Here is a 16,955-nt window from a genome sequence, read left to right as displayed (position 1 = left end):
GTAAGATTTTGATTATGATGGGTAGGCATTCATACCAATCCTGGGAATGGTGTTTTAGTCAAATATGCTTGAGAGATGCCTACAAACTTGTAATCTGTGGCGGTGTAGAAAACTTGTTTTTCCTGCGAAGCTATATTTCTACCTAATTATTTCATTGAAGTAATCATATTTAAACTTCAGGATGGATTTAGGCTCCTGAATGCACATCTGCCTATTAGCAAGTGTGAAGCCTGGCGGATTGTTTCATTCAAACTTTATTCCCACAAGCACAGGAGAAAATGCATACAATATTGCTTTTCCTTTGATTTCTCTCCTGAGGTAGTGAAGTCTCGCTACATATTAAAGACAGCTGTTTTGATGTTCCCGCAAGCCATGGAGCACCTGAGCCCGAGGCCTCTCAAAACTTTGTAATTAAAACGGAAATGAAGTGCACTGTCAGCCCTGAGATCTGTGCTAGGGAAGCGGAGGGCCTGTCCTTAGTGGACCAATGCACAAATTGCAGATGTACTTTATGCTAAAACCAACGAGTGAATGGGGACGTCTTGGGCGTGATAATTTAGAGCCGGAGCTCAGAGGGCTGATGAGTTAGTCCTTGGCGGTCTTGCCTTGTCGATGGCATATTGCAGCGAGGAGCAGCTTCTTGCAGCCTGCATCACTGCTGTCAGCTGTTTCTGTCAATAGCCATTGACTCCATTAGCAGAGCACATGCTCCCTGTTGAGATGAAGTCAGCTCTCTGGCCCAGTTAGCATTGAATTAAAGCCTCATCGCTCTTAGCCACACACACGGGAGAGATCCAGCCACCGCTCACTCCATCCTATATGTGTGTACATCTCGGGTGTTGCATGTATCTATCTATCTATCTATCTATCTATCTATCTATCTATCTATCTATCTATCTATCTATCTATCTATCTATCTATCCATCCATCCATCCATCCATCCACCCACCCAACAACCCACCCACCCACCCATCCATCCATCCATCCATCCATCCATCCATCCATCCATACATCCATCCATCCATACATCCATCCATACATCCATCCATCCATCCATCTATCTATCTATCATTATATTGAAAGATTTGAGTACCCCAGGCCAAATTAGAGCTGTTGTTGATTCACACAGTCTAGTCTCATGATGAATTCATACATATTTAACTAGAAATCCATACCCAGGTTTAGTACAGTGTACAAAATTAGTTATAATGAATGTACATTTCTCTCACCCAGTGTGAAAATACCCTCCCTTAACCCTAACACAAAAACAGAAACTCACTTAATGATCATACAATAATTCTCAATCAAATAGGGTCTGCATGGAAATGTTACAAAATTGCCTGTGTATAAGTGTTAAGATTTCCTGCTGTGCTCCTCTTCATCGTATGTGTTCTAATTGTGTCTGATTTTGTTGAAACACAGCCTCAGCAGCAGTTTTCTTTTATGGCATTTGGCAAACACCCTAAAGTAGTGACTTACAACTTTAATCATGTTACAGATTTGGGTGAATGCAGACTGTAATTCCCTGAGAGGGGAATTAAACCCTTGTCTTCTACTTGAAGGACAAATGTTTGGCCCCTGTTCTAAGTTAGTACGTAACACCCACTTTGGCAGGAGATATCCCAACTAGCTAATGTTTGTCTGTAACCAGCTAAGGTTCAATCTATTCTTGTAATTATCTATTATATTTCAGTTAAATCGTTTCTGGTGGACACTGGGGGATGCTTTGGATCATTCAGATCTATGGCCTATGGGCTGACTGTCACATTTGCTTACACATTCTGTTTGTTTCTATGTACAGCACATTAAGGTTCATTTGAAATGTATGACATTTGCTGTGTAAATAAAATGTATTCTTTTGCTGACACTTACTGGAATTCGTTCTGCACGCTCACACTGCAATGTTTCCTGTGCCACTGGCTGACACACAACCCAAAAGCAAACCAGGTTAATCAGTTAGTATCTTCTTTGAACATATACTCAAGAATTTATTTTAAACTTCATCTCTCCAAGACACTTGTTCCTTAAACGTTCCTGGCTTATCTTGATGTTGTTTTACATATTCAGAAGTTGCCTTTTGTGAAGAAGATGCAGACAAGTACTTCTTCTGATGACTCTTCCATCCTGATCCTATCTGTGCTGCTCAGAAAAACGGTGTACCACACCCCTGTGTCAGTTTTGCTTTGCTTCTGTGGCCTGTTTATAAGCAGACTTCTTGTTCTCCCTTGACACCCACAGTCCCCTTAGCTGTCGCTCCTTAATGACATTTCAGACAGAGAAAACTGCGAGCTGGAAGTGTTTTTATATCTATTTAAAGCCTTCCTTAGGCATCAGTTAGCTTTATTTTCAGATCTTCACACAGCTGCTTCAAGGGCTGTTGAGTGTCAGCAAGGTTGGAATAGTCAGAGAATATAATAAGCACTAGTATTGTCATTAATGACCATTTCTGACCTGCATAATCACTAATAACCACTATTACTCCTGTTCATTTATTTTATTTGTTTTTTGAGGTTACATATAAAGAATGTTGGGGTTATTTATTGTGATTAGAAAACACAAAACTATGCTATAATAGTTAAAAATTGAAATAAAGATCCTTTAATATAATTTATAAAATCTTTCAGACAATTGCAGTTGCACAATGCTGGGAGTATTGGCGTAAGGGATTTGTGGGGGATAATATGAATGATTTCCTGAGATTAACTGTAACTCCTGCAGGATGAGGTGTAATCTTCACTAACTGAAAAATTCAATTTGGACAAATGACACCATAAAAATAAATGAGCGTAGAAGAATGGCTGTTGAGAATGGCTCTGTTTTGAAGCTCCACTCAGCATGCAGCACTGCAGCTTCCCTCATCTGCACCTCTCTGCTCAGGGCATGGCTTTGTGTGGCTTTCTTTTGATTGACAGGAAGACTTTGTGTGAGTGACAGCCAATCAGAGGGCTCCCAGCGGAGCTGACTGCTGTTCTGCTTTATTCTTCAGAATTTTTACTGTCACCAAAATCAAAATGTTTAACCATCCACTTCCCTCACTGCACACTTTCAGACAGGCACCATTTTAAACTTTTTTCAAAGGATGAAAAATATTGTATGACATTTTTAACATATAACTTTTCTAACAGTGGCACGCAGAGAAATTAATACTTATTTTATACATTATATGTTAATTATATCTTATAGAAATCAATGTCACTGTCCAATTTTTGGTCAGTATAAAGTCTGAGTATTATGGATTGGTGACCAATAATTCTGGATAGGTTCTGGGCCATCACGACACTGAATGAATGAATGAATGAATGAATGAATGAATGATACATTGATTTTCCTCTTTAATAAATAATGAAAATGCTTTTTAAAATTAAAATAAAACAAAATTGACTTTGTTTTTATTATTATGTATTATCAATATTGTTATAAATTAAATTAAATTAAATTAAATTAAAATGTTAAACTTGTTCAAATTTACATACATTTGCATTAAAGCAAACAAAAATGTGTTTTCTCTAAAGGATGTGAATTAATAAGCATGTCATTATACCAAGAGTGCCTAAACATTGCATATGTTAGTGAGAGTCCTACTGCTTCACATGTTTATTTCACTTTAAAATAAGATCCTTGCCTTTTTTTTTCATTTTTATTTCACACAATCTGTTTACAGCTGCATAAGAACATATGCTATGACTTTTTCATGTGTTAGAATTGCAGTTTTAATGGAAACACTGTGAATATTTTCAGTATCTTCAGTTCAAAACATCTATATGATTAAAAATTCATTGCTTGTGCTGCTGTGAATGTCATTTAACTTGTCTTGTCCTTGTGGCATAAAGTACGTTTTAAAGACAGACAGACCCCTTAGATTCAGGATCAATGAGCAGAACATTTACATTTTACATTAATTCTGTAATTTTAGCCAAGGACTATTATTGATGTCCTTTTTGAGCTAAGAATGGAACTTCTTTTTGTTCAGTGAAGGGCAGTTTTTTCTTTTATCCACTGTGCTACAGCAGCTGAGAGTGGCTTCCACAAATCATGTTTGTAGTCAGTTTATAGTCATGCAACATTGTATATAAATAATAACAAAATGTTCATACACTGTCAGAAAAGAGCACTGTACACATGCATTACTGCTCATCAAACATGCATAATTTCATGGTAAAGGTATAAACAGTTTTAAGGTTCCACTGTGAACTTTAAAGGTTACATTTACATTCACAGAGGGAAAGGTGAGTACTTGTACCTTTTCACAACACATTTTTAAACAAAATGAAAAGCCTGGGATAGACAGGGGGTTTCTTAATAATGTCATAGATTAGGCACCATTAAAATCTTCATTCTACAATTAATTGGTGACCAATGGCAAAAACAGCATAAATTTTCTAGATTAAAGGGACACTGTACATTTTAGCTATGAAATTACAGTAGTGGGAACCCAAAGAGCAAAAAGCCAAAATCTTACCCAGTGTTCCTTTAAAGAGTACTCTTCAATTCTGCTTTATTATATGCCATGACAGGGCAAAACATATTTTTTCAAATACCCTTTCAAAAACTGCCAAAATAATGCTTTAGACTAAAAACACACATTGCATTCAAAACAAACATGTTTTTGTAATTTATTTTTAGCAAAATTTGGTACCATTTTGTTCCAGAATCATCTGGCTCTGCTTTGCTTAAAATCCCAGTATCATTGCATAATGTAAACAACGTGAAGGTTTCAAAGACAAAAGGCAAAGTCAAAGTCAAGCATGAACTGTCACTCCTTCTCATCACAGGCAAGTTGTGTAGGAAGGAAACATGGATTCTCCAGGACACAGTGACACATTTAATATTGGAGAACAGCAGACAATAATGATTAGAAAGTCAATACAATTAAAACATACACTCAGAAAAAAGTATGGTAGAGGTACATTATTGGTCACTAAAATTACAACTAGAGTAAATGTACCTTTAAAGGTAAAACGGTGATTTTAGAGTCCAGTTGTGTTTGCTAAAGGTACTATACATTCTCATTTCCTGAAGAAAGATATTTGTAAGATTTCTTTATAGAACTGTGTAAAATAAAAGAACATAATATAAGTCATGGAGATGTAATTGGGCATATGAAATCACTCATTCATTATCTGTAACCGCTTATCCAGTTCAGGGTCGCAGAGCCTACCTGGAATCATTGGGCGCAAGGCGGGAATACACCCTGGAGGGGCACCAGTCCTTCACAGGGCAACACAGACACACATTCACACCTACAGGCAATTTTGAGTCGCCAAACCACCTACCAACATGTGTTTTTGGACTGTGGGAGGAAACCAGAGCACCCGGAGGAAACCCACGCAGACACTGGGAGAACACACCAACTTCTCACAGACAGTCACCCAGAGCGGGAATCGAACCCACAACCTCCAGGTCCCTGGAGCTGTGTGACTGCGACACTACCTGCTGCGCCACCGTGCTGCCATGGCATATGAAATCAGTACAACCTAAAAATTATTATATAAATATTATAGAGTGCAATTATGTTCCCTAATTTAAGGTACTTAATATGTACCTTTGAGGATACCACCACAGTGACCACAGTTCTGCCAGTGTACAATAAACTATATAAAAGCATAATGTTTTCATATACATTAACTATACTAAAAACTAAGCAAAAGACTGTAAGGAATAGATAAATAGCAGCAATGACGTTTGCATGTATTATCTCTGATACTTTAAACTGTCCTTAGCAGCATAAAAGTTATTAATGTACAAGCTTATAAGTGAATGCAGTTTCTTCATATGTAAAATGACTGTGTGCTGTTTGTATGGTGCAAATGATGAGGGCTGTGTTAATAGTTCTGTTGTGTATTTTAAGGTCTGTCAGTCAGAGGAGTTCAGCAGCCTGACTGCATGTGGAAAGAAGAGAGTCTGGAAGCCTTTTCCTCAACTCTCTGTAGCCTTCTTTCAGATGGGAGGAGTCCAAACAGTCAGTATGAGGTGAGAGTGGTATCCTTCCTGATGCTGCAAACCTTCCTCATGTACTCTTTGACACAGATGTCCTTCATTTAGTGATGTGCTGGACAGTTTTCACTGTCTGCATTGCTTTTCTTTGTGAGCTAGACCAGTCCCTCTACCAGCCATCTCCACTGCTGAACCACTCATGTGCAGACGGCTTGGCATCAACTGAAGTCCTCAGTAATCACTTGTCTTGATATTTAGAGAAAAAATATTGTCCTTACCTCAGACCTCCAGCTGAATCACCTTATTTATGTAAGCTCTCTCATTACTGTTAATAATGAGACCCGCGACAGTGGTGTCATCAGCAAACTTGATATTGGTGACATAGTCATGTTTGAACAGGGTATACTCTGGTCAAGAAACTCACTACACTGTGCAGGAGTGATGGAGCACATTATGTTCTGGATCCTTACTACTTCTAACTACCTATTCTGACTTCTACATCCTAAATACAAAATGAATAGTTCAGGCTCTTTAAATGTTTCCGGACTAGTGTCTGGGGTCTGATGGTGTTGAATGCTGAGCTGACGTTGATAAACAGCATTCTGACATATATTCTTTTGTTCAAGTGTCCTTAATATGTGCCACACCCAGGCTCTCAAAGCACTTCATAATGGGGGCAAGTGAGACAGGGGGTAAGTCATTAAGGCAGGTGACAGAGGACTGCTTTGGCAGTGGGAAGATGGTGGCTGATTTCAAGCATGTCGGGACAGCTGCCTGTGCCAAGAAAATGTAGAACATGTCTGTGATGACATCAGTCAGCTTATGGGCACACTCTTCTCTTTGAGCACGTATCCAGGGATGTTGCCAGGGCCAGCAGCTTTGCATGGATTCACCTACAGCAGGGTTCTCTTCACATCAGCTAAAGCTCTAGACAGCACCTGTTTGCCAGGGGGGAGGTGTGAAGCTCACAGCTGCCTCAGTGTTGAACGGCTGAAAATGTGCATGGAAGTCATTTAGGGCATCAGGAAGGGTGGGGTCAGTGGTTCAGGTGAAATGAGGTTATTAGCTGTGAAGTGTACATGTATTTTCAACTGTTCCTACCTGCCAAGTGCCACTCTAACACACATATCTGAACAGAACATCACAGGTTTTCTGAATGGAACAAACTCCAGAGTTCAGCCAAGGCTCCTGGTTTGGTAGTAAGTCTCTGTGGTTACTATATTATATACACAATTGCTTATGACAGACAAAGATGATAAAGACTCCTCAATAGCTGTGTGATCAGCATGTTGATGAGTATATCAGTTTCGCTCCACCCACCTTATAACTTGAAGCTATATGGAAGGTTTTGATCTGGACTGCCTTTAGAATGAGGCTGAAGCCATTTACATGATTCACTCTTAAATGTGCAGTGACAATATCACCTTGAGGTAATGACAACAATAGTGATATGGATGAAAATAAAAACAAATTGTGTGAAACATTTGAAGCATTGCACTTCTTCTACGACCCCATTTTCCCAGCCCTAGAAACATTTTAAAATACCAGTTATTATAAAATACTGTACTTTTCTGGCAGCTTAGATTCCAGTATCTTGGCACTGTCCATTTGTTTTACTTATGTGTCTGGGTCCATGTCCATTTTTCTGTTTTTTTGGAAAGCCATAGCTCAAGTGTTGCCATGTTGAAGTACAATTTATTTCCAAATGGCTTTTGTCAAAAAGCTATTTTCATATCATAATGACACTTTTCAGCAGGGCATATTTCTTAATGGCCTTTCCTCCATCTCTCTATTCAAAATGACACTTTTCATAATGACACTGGCTCATGCCAGTCATCACAAGCAGAACTGAACCTACTCCCTGATTGGTTAACATTTTACATATAATTACTTCCTTCTGGAGAGGCCTGGTAAGTTGATTCATCTTCAGGACAACAGTACAATTGTAGCAAAATGTTTAACTTTATCTCCAAAACTTTGTAGACACCCATTTGTATACTGTGCAAATTCAGCTATGTCCAGATGCAACCATTGCTGATACAGACTTTTAGTTTTACACATTTACACATTTACACGCATGAAATTAAATGTAACAACTGAAAGGGTATAAAGTCCCACAGGATAAGGGCTTTGAAGCAGTGGAACTGTTCTCTAAATAGATGTAGTGATCTAGAACTAATTGCCCAACATCAGAACTTGACCTCACTAATGCTCTTGTAATAATAACAGCAATGGTCCAACATCTAGTATTACGTTTTTCAGAAGAATTGAAGCAGCAAAGGGATTCACTCTTCATGAGTACTTTTCATTTCAGAGGAACTACTGGATGAACAGGATTTGGTTATTTAATGTATTTTATACAGCTTTAAGGAAAAAGGAAAATCATCTTTGAAGATTTCACAGTCAAAGTCTTAACTGTCCAAGTTCATCACTATGTCTGTGTCCCTCTGAGCAGATATTTCACTTACTGAAGACTGAAGCTGAAGGCAAAAAAAGCCTCTGACACATGGAGGAAGTGAAAATGGCTGCATTACAGACCTGGCAGAGCCTCACGGGAGAATACACTCAGTGTCTGGTGATGTCTACTTTGATGCTGACTTCAGACTGTATTCAACTGCCAATAATCATAAACACAGTTTTATTCCATTAAAATGAATGTCCAAGTGCTTATGGTGATGGTATTAGAGAATTATATACAGACACCTATGCTCCCATAGCTTTCAAGATGGAATGTGTTGTTATTCAAGTGTCAATAACTGCATCAAAGTCATTAACTAATGCCAAAGGTCAGCTAAATGGGTATAATCCACCCAGCACTACGCAGCGGAGCAGTGGGACTGCATTATCTAGAGTGATTGGACTCAATCCAGTCCCTTAGGGGTGTTTTGGAGCTGCTTTTGTGATCCAAAACTAATCATCTAACCCCAGTACCTGATCTCACTAATGCTGTCAGGGATGAATGAAATCTAACGTTAATGTATCTAATTACTTAAACTCACCTGCTGTGAGAAGCTGATGTAGAGAGAGATTGATTTTTGAGAGGTTTCAACTTTTAAAACTGAACATGTCATCACTTAAACATCAAAACTTATCAATTTGAGATTACCTTCTTAAACGAGAGACGCTGAGCTTTCTGATGACATTCCATATGCAGAATTATGTGTATTGTTTCAAATCCCATATCTCGTGTACACTATATTTGCAGAGCTGTATGCATTGTGCACCCACTAGATGATAACGTATATAGACCAAGCTCCACAAACAATGTTCTAAACACATTGTTTGTATATTGTAGTAATAATTTTCAGAGGATTAGACACACCATCCAGCCAAACCAATCAAAGCAGGGATTTAACTCTACAAACCCTCACACATTACTTGGAATTTGTTTTGTGGTAGAACTTTCAAAAGCAAATTCTAGCTTTACTTTAGAGAATTTCAGAACAGTTGATTTCAGACTAGTGAAAAATGACAAGCACACAAACAGTATATGAAATAATAAAGTGATGAGGCAAGAGGAGCATCAGGTGTGTTATATTCATCTCCATTAAAGAGAACATCTATGATCGTGGGGAAAATTCAGTTCTAAGCTTCGCATTTTTTAAGGTGGAATGATTTGAGGGGAAAACAGCAGTTGTTTGTACATGACTGAAGTTTAACTTGTCTGTAAGTTTTTATTCACAGTTTGAATTACCACAGAAACTCATTTGTAACTCATGTTGTTCAGTTTTGTAGCACTTTTGATAATGCAGTTAGCCATCTGCAAAGTCTGGATACATTTCCACCTTAAGTGATCTAAAACAGCATACATATGTCAATATTACCTAGAAATAGAGCAGGAATAGAGCAATCCTCATTTTGCTTTTCAGTTTTTCAACACTTGGAGTTCTCTCCATTGTCTAAATAAACTCCAGATGCCTCTGCCTTGAGCAAAGACAGATAATGGGGCTTCATAAACACACACACCAGTTTCAAGGTAAATTTTAGTGGTATATGTAATCAGTGTAAGCTTAATTTCAACATGCTTAATGCCAAACACTGTCAGTAAAGGTACAAATGTTCCAGGCATTAGATTGTGAAACATCTCTGAAGTGTTGAAGCATAATTCAAATAGGATGACCAGAAAAACTGTAATGTCAGTATTAAAGATGAAGATCAATATTTGAAACAAAAAAAACATGTGTTTACAAAGCCCTAGTGTTAGTAAATGGGTAAAAGACAGTATCTCGGTCTGGTATGCTAGGCCTTCCTTTCTCTTTACTCATGGCAGTAAAACTGCATTTTGGATGTTTTTTAGACAATGAAGAGTCCTCCAAACTTTGAAAATCATAAACCAAGATGAGGACATTGCTCTATTCCTGCTCCATAACGGGGTAATATTGGTTTATTTCTGCTGTGGATAGAACTGATTCTAAATTCGGGAGTGTGCTAACTGCACGAAAGTAAACACAGACCGAGTGTGTTACAAAACTAAACATGAGATTCTGTGGTAATTCAAACAGTGAATAAAAACTTACAGACAAGCTACATTTGAGCCATGTACAAACCACAGTCCCTTATTTCCCTCAAACATACCAGTCCACCCTAAAAGACATGGAGCTTCTTAATGTAAATGAACCAGAAGAAATTGTTTCCTCACAATCAGGTGAAGAGACATTCCGTTTAAGTGATATTCTGGACATTTTCTCTCATAATAAACCTATATAGTGATTGCATTTCAACTCCAATGTAAAAACTAAATAGGCTGCAGTGTATGTTATATAAATAAAGGTAGCATAATGTCAGCATTTCTCTGATTTCAGTTTCGAAATGAGACTCACATGAGATTAAACTAAAAGCATTATCCGCCCACCATCCGACCAGAGCAAAGCTCAGGCAGAATTGCACTTAAGATAAAACATTCATCCTCCTAATTAATGATAAAAGCCAATAATAGAACCATGATTTGTCGATTTGATTAAAGAGCACATAATACTGCTCTATAATCCGTCATGATATGAGTATAAATATTTTCCCTAATGTCACAAGATCCTCTTAAACTGCCAGATTAATGTGTTGCATTATACACACATTACATTGTTCAAAGGCGATACTGCAAATGTATGCCATTATTAACATCTCAGCTTTCTAATTATACTCTATAATTAATGTACATAAATGCAAATAAATATATAGATGATAAAATAATACTTTAAATTATATTTCTTGTTTTCCAGGTACACAAAATGACCAAAGGTTTGACATCCACTTGTCCATTGTTTCTCCTGAATGTGTTCTGAAAATGATATGAATAGTATGTTTTCCCAGTGCTGGATGTATTTATAACCCTGCAGTAGACTCTTGGCATTGGTCATGGTGACTGTTGGCTCATGTGCAGCAGCTTCAAATTCTACTGACATATCCATTTCTTTAGAGAGTGTACGAGCTGTTTTCATGCAAACAGATATCTGTGTCCACAATGCCCCGAACATCACCCATTACCCATTTAGCATGACAGAGCAGGTATTTGGGTGGTGGAACATCCTCGGCACTACAGTGATACTGATGTGGTGTGATGATGTGTTAGTGTGTGTTGGGCTGGTACGAGTGGATCAGACAAAGCAGTGCTGCTGGAGTTTTTAAAGCCCTTAGTGTCACTGCTGGACTGAGAATAGTTCACCAACCAAAAATATCCAGCCAACAGCATCCTGTGACAGCAGATAAAGGGACATAGTCCATAACTATGTGTCTATTAGGGGGACATACATTAGGCGTGTCTAATAGAGTGGACAATGAATGGACCCTGCTTAAAAATGTACTAAAGATGGAGAAAATACGAATGGAGAAAAAAGAGAACAAACCAAAACTGACCCAAACCCAGTGTTTCTGCTCCTTTGAACAGGCAAATATGATGATGACAATAGATGGATAATGTTAGACCACAGTGAGCATAGTGAACATGGAATTCGGTGGCACAGCAGGTAGTGTCACAGTCACACAACTCCAGGGACCTGGAGGTTGTGGGTTCGAGTCCTGCTCCAGTTGACTGTCTGTGAGGAGTTTGGTGTGTTCTCCCCGTGTCTGTATGGGTTTCCTCCAGGTGCTCCGGTTTCCTCCCACAGTCCAAAAACACACGTTGGTAGGTGGATTGGTGACTCAAAAGTGTCCATGAGTGTATGTGTGAGTGTGTGTTGCCCTGTGAAGGACTGGCGCCTCCTCCAGGGTGTATTCCTGCTTTGCGCTCAATGATTCCAGGTAGGCTCTGGACCCACTGCGACCCTGAAATGAATAAGCGGTTACAGATAATGAATGAATGTAAATACATATTTGATTTATATGGAAACTGGATCAAGGATGCCATGAATTCAGTCTCAGTACCTGACCTCACTATGATTCTCATAGTTGAACGGTATCAAATCCTCACAGAAATGTACAGAAATGTTTTGATATCTAATCTAAAGGCTTTTCCAGAAGAGTCGAAGCTGTTACTGCAGCAAAAAGGACAAACCTTCTTAACACCCTTTATTTCCAAAGAAATGTTCGATGAGCAGGTGTCCAGATGCTTTTAGACATTTAGTGAAAATACCAAAGGGCAAAAAACTGACCTTTGAGGTGCCCCTGATATAGAGGTATGGACACCTGACTTGTTTTTCCCTCTTTTTTTTAAAGGCGATACTAATTGTAACACTTGTGTATCTGGGGACCCATCAGTGCTTTTCACACAATAAAACCAACAGTAAAGGGGGTCAATCGGTTGTCACCAAACACTGTCACTGTCAGAGGCTGTTCTGTGGAGAGAGTGAGAACAAGCATAGCGCCCTGTCTCAGGAGCTCCACTGACATTTGCCCTCCGCGCCTCATGTCACTCTAAATCAAGCCAAGCTGATCAATGCTGAGGCATGTGCATTCACACACGGCCGCCCACACAGACCCAGACATACAGAGGAGGCACGTGCATGTGCTCTCTCTCTCTCTCTCTCTCTCTCTCTCTCTCTCTCTCTCTCTCACACACACACACACACACACACACACTAACAGACTTAATATCTCTCATTCCAGATGGGTGACTGGGCCGGTTTGGCATTTAGGACTGCACATGAGGGCAGAGGAATGATGAATGTCTGCACTAGTCAAAACAGACAAAACAAAGTTCACCCAGCAAGTGTAGTAACCAGGTATGGAGTTTCCATCAGGAGAACTGGGACGCTCAGCCACTATGCATGTGAGCCACTGAGGGAACACAAAGACATCTTATCTGATCTACGTATTCAAATACTGAAGTGTGTGAGAGTGCGATGCCTTGTGATGGACTGGTGCCCGAGCCAGGATGTGTTCCTGCCTTGAACCTGGGGAAGGCTCGAGACCCACAAGACCCTGAACAGGATGATGTAGTTTCAATAAAATGAATGAATCACTGCATAAGTACTGAAGCACACACTGGCCTGCTGTATGCTCAGTATCAGAAAAAAAATATCACAGAAATGCTGCTGCCCCAGGATAAAATGTAATAACAACTGGGAAATAAACATTAAGGATAGCAATAAGAGCTTGCTGAATGGAGAAAACAACCACCAAGTACCAAGGAGGGGCTGAAATGCTGCATAATTTAAAAAAGGAGCAAGATAGTTGAACAACACCCAGAGAAATGAATGAAATTACAGCAATTGTTTGACGGTCAGAGTGAGGAACAGCAGGGCAAGAGTTCAAAGGTTTAAGAAAGTCTCCGGTTCAACTCAGAACAGAATGAAAATTTAATGCTCCCACGGATTTTTACACCAAAGGATCGCTGATTCGCTCATTTCGCTGTCAATCAAAAAGGGATTCAGCCTCAGAGAGATCATCCAATCATCATGCAGAAGCTGAGCGTCCGGGCCAGCCGAGGCCAGCCCACTGCCCCTTAGACCTCCAGAGACGCTGAGCGTCCGATGGGCGGGACAAAACCCAGCATTTATCCAATGACTTGTCTCATTTCGCTGCACTTCGCTGCTTCGCTATTGAACTGTGTGGACGCTCAGTGTGCACACTGTTTAAAGCACTGTGAAGCTGCGGGAATGATTGAGAGGAAAGCCACGTCTTTACCAGTGATAAGAAGCTGATTCTGAACAAAAATTGAGCGCGTTGTAGTGCATATTTATTCAATGACATGTACACACAACAATATATATTTGATCACTTATTTTTTGACATTTTAGGGGAAGCTGAGCTTTCCTTGCAGTCTTAGAGCAATTGCCTCTGCCGCTTATCCAGTTCAGGGTCACGGTGGGTCCAGAGCCTACCCGGTTTCACTGGGCACAAAGCAGGAACACACACTGGAACACACGCACTTACACCTATTGACATTTTTGAGTCACCAATCCACCAACCAACGTGTGTTTTTGGACCGTGGGAGGAAACCCACAGAAACATGGTGAGAACACACCAAACTCCTCACAGACAGTCACCCGGAGCGAGATTCAAACCCACAACCTCCAGGTCCCTGGAACTGTGTGACTGTGACACTACATGCTGCGCCACAGTGTACACATTTAAAGGTCTTGTCTGGTCATTCTGACTAATTTTATCGGTAAAATTCATCAAGCAAATACTCCAGCACATTACTTCACATGATCACTGAGATCGGTGTCTTATAACCACAAAATGTCAACCACATGTTGGTATCCTTAGACCTACTCAGAAACTACCTATTACTACTAATTACATTGGGGATGCAGTGACCAGTAGTGGGCTGGTCAAGAGAAAAACTCCAGGACTGAATTTAGTTGCCATTCCAGCCCTGATAATAACTATGAAAAGATGAAATGTGCTTTTATTGTCATTGTACAGCAGTACAACCCAATCTGGACAGGGCTTAAAAATTATATTCCAGTACATTTACTCAAGCTCATGAACATTAAATGCCATTAAAATATGATCCATGATTTCTGTCTCTGCCTGTTTCATCATCTAATGGAAAGACATGCCAAAAAATCTCTTACTTTCATTTGGGACAGGTGTTTAGTCCCCACAGATCAGACTATAAGTTAAATATTTCCGTGTGTTTTTGGACTGTGGGAGGAAACTCACACAGACTCGGGGAGAACACACGAAACTCCTCACAGACAGTCAACTGTTAGAACACTGCAACAATAACCACGTGCCAGAAAAGGATATCGTCACGGCAACATGTAAACAACATGCTATGACATCGACAAAATTCCGAAGATTTGGCCATTCGCTGCTTACCACTTACAGTGACCAGCTGCAAAAATGTTGCTCTGCTGTTTTCGAACAGAAATTGAGGACGACGAGTCCAACCACGAGCCCCACCTTAAAACAAAGAGCTCTAAGAAGGAGAAGAGGAAGAATAAGAAGAGGTGGTGGTGGAGAAATGTAGAAGAGAGGGACAAGAGGACGGAGGAGGTGGAAGTGAAGGAGGTGAAGATGGAGGAGGAGCATGAAGCGAGAGCTAAGGAGAAATACACAATGGAGGAGGAGAAAGTGTTGGAGGAGGAGGATAAGGTGGAGCTCATAGTGAATGGGTTAGACAAGTTTATGGACGAGATCAAGCGTCTAAGGATGAAGGTCAGAGAGAAGGAGGTGGAGAAAGTGATGGAGGAGAAGAAGGAGGACGTATTAGAGGAGGTGAAGTTGGTGGAAGAAAAGATGGAGGAGGAACAGGAGGCCTTCAGAGAGGAAGAGAAGGAGGAGGAGTCTAAAGTGGAGGAGGAGGAGGTGGTAGAGGTTATGAGAGAAGAGAAGGAGAAGCAGATGTTGCTGAAGGTGGAGGAGGTGAGATTTTCTTTATTATTACATTAGCTGAATTTAATTAAAATGTGCTAATATCATTGCCCTCATTCCACAACCATCCACTGCAAACTTTGTTTAACAGTGTGGAGAGAAGGAGGAGGACAAAGTGGTGGAGGAAAAGGTGGAGGAGGAGAAAGTGAAGGAGGTGATGGAGGAGGTCACACTCACACAACAGAATGGTATGTTATTACATTGTAATTACTATTTCATTACTCACAGTAGATGAAAAGCTCCTGGATGTTGAACCCTCTCCTGTTGTTGTGTTGTAGCTCCATCTCAGCCTCCGGCCCACCCTCTGTCCTCACACCTCCAGAGTCACCAGCAGGTGACCGTCCACCAAGCTGGCCGCAGAAACACAAGTGGTGAGTCCTTCAGCGTCTTCAGACCCAGGCTTTAACACAGCTACTAAACCGAGGATGCAGAATTCACAAATTGGACACAGTGGTGTTGGACATGAAGAGTGTGTTCATGTGGGGTTTTCTTCTCCTAGGCCTTCTGGTGACCACATGTATGGTCAGGGTAAGGTGGCGCTTGACTCTCGATCGAGAACGAAGGCAGACCAGGAGGCTCACCGATAGGAACGGTACGTCATGAACACACAGGGATGTTTCTTCATTCTTACAAAAATGTCAAGTGATCAAAGTGAACTGACCGCTGCTTGTGTTTGTGGTCAGTGTGTCATTTTTACTCTGCTGCTGTTTTATTGTTTAGTTGTGATCCAGGCTCTGACATTCACAGCCTCCTCCTCCATGATGACCACCACTTTCTACTGAAGGAAGAAGTACAGCGCTGATGTACAGAGACATGGACATCAATGTCAGCCTCAAAGAAAAAAAAAAAAAAACAGAAAAAAAAAACATTTCCCTGACCCTTTACCCTTCATTCCCTAATTTTGAATCTGTAAATATTGATTTTATTGATTTAATTGTAGTTATTAATTAATTTGTTGATTAATTTTATACAAAAAAAAAAAAAGAAAAGCCCTTTCCCTGACCCTTTACCCTTCATTCCCTAATTTTGAATCTGTAAATATTGATTTCATTGATGTTGATTATCGTATTGTTGTTATTGATTATTGTGTTATTAATAAATGCTGTAATCCACTAAAACCTCGTGGTTCTCATGTTTTATTTGTAATGAAGCAGTGCTCAGAACTTTCACTGCTTTTCTTCTTCCATTGACCTGCCTCTTCTGTTCAAGTCATTCTTCATGACTCTTGATTTCTGCCATAATTATTTAAAGTAGACGTTGTAAAT

At 39.9% G+C, this 16,955-nt stretch overlaps 1 protein-coding gene across 1 annotated transcript; it reads left to right on the top strand.

The window, feature by feature from the left end:
- The first annotated feature begins 15,159 nt into the window (after positions 1-15,159).
- Positions 15,160-16,581, top strand: LOC136702686 (golgin subfamily A member 6-like protein 6). Its single transcript, XM_066677838.1, has 5 exons — positions 15,160-15,681; positions 15,782-15,878; positions 15,969-16,061; positions 16,190-16,282; positions 16,411-16,581. Exons 1-5 carry the CDS (start codon positions 15,160-15,162, stop codon positions 16,470-16,472), a joined length of 867 nt encoding a protein of 288 aa, XP_066533935.1. The 3' UTR covers positions 16,473-16,581.
- The last annotated feature ends 374 nt before the right edge of the window (positions 16,582-16,955 follow it).

This window comes from Hoplias malabaricus, chromosome 7 (genome assembly GCF_029633855.1).
Source record: "Hoplias malabaricus isolate fHopMal1 chromosome 7, fHopMal1.hap1, whole genome shotgun sequence".
NCBI lineage: Eukaryota > Metazoa > Chordata > Actinopteri > Characiformes > Erythrinidae > Hoplias > Hoplias malabaricus.
The sequence above is the reverse complement of the archived record's forward strand: the minus strand, read 5'-3'. Positions and strand labels throughout refer to the sequence as shown.

Coding starts and splice junctions, on each gene's coding strand:
- LOC136702686 (XM_066677838.1), top strand. CDS start 15,160: ATGTTGCTCTGCTGTTTTCGAACAGAAATTGAGGACGACGAGTCCAAC. Junction 15,682..15,781: donor TGTTGCTGAAGGTGGAGGAG/GTGAGATTTTCT, acceptor TTTGTTTAACAG/TGTGGAGAGAAGGAGGAGGA. Junction 16,283..16,410: donor GAGGCTCACCGATAGGAACG/GTACGTCATGAA, acceptor TTTATTGTTTAG/TTGTGATCCAGGCTCTGACA.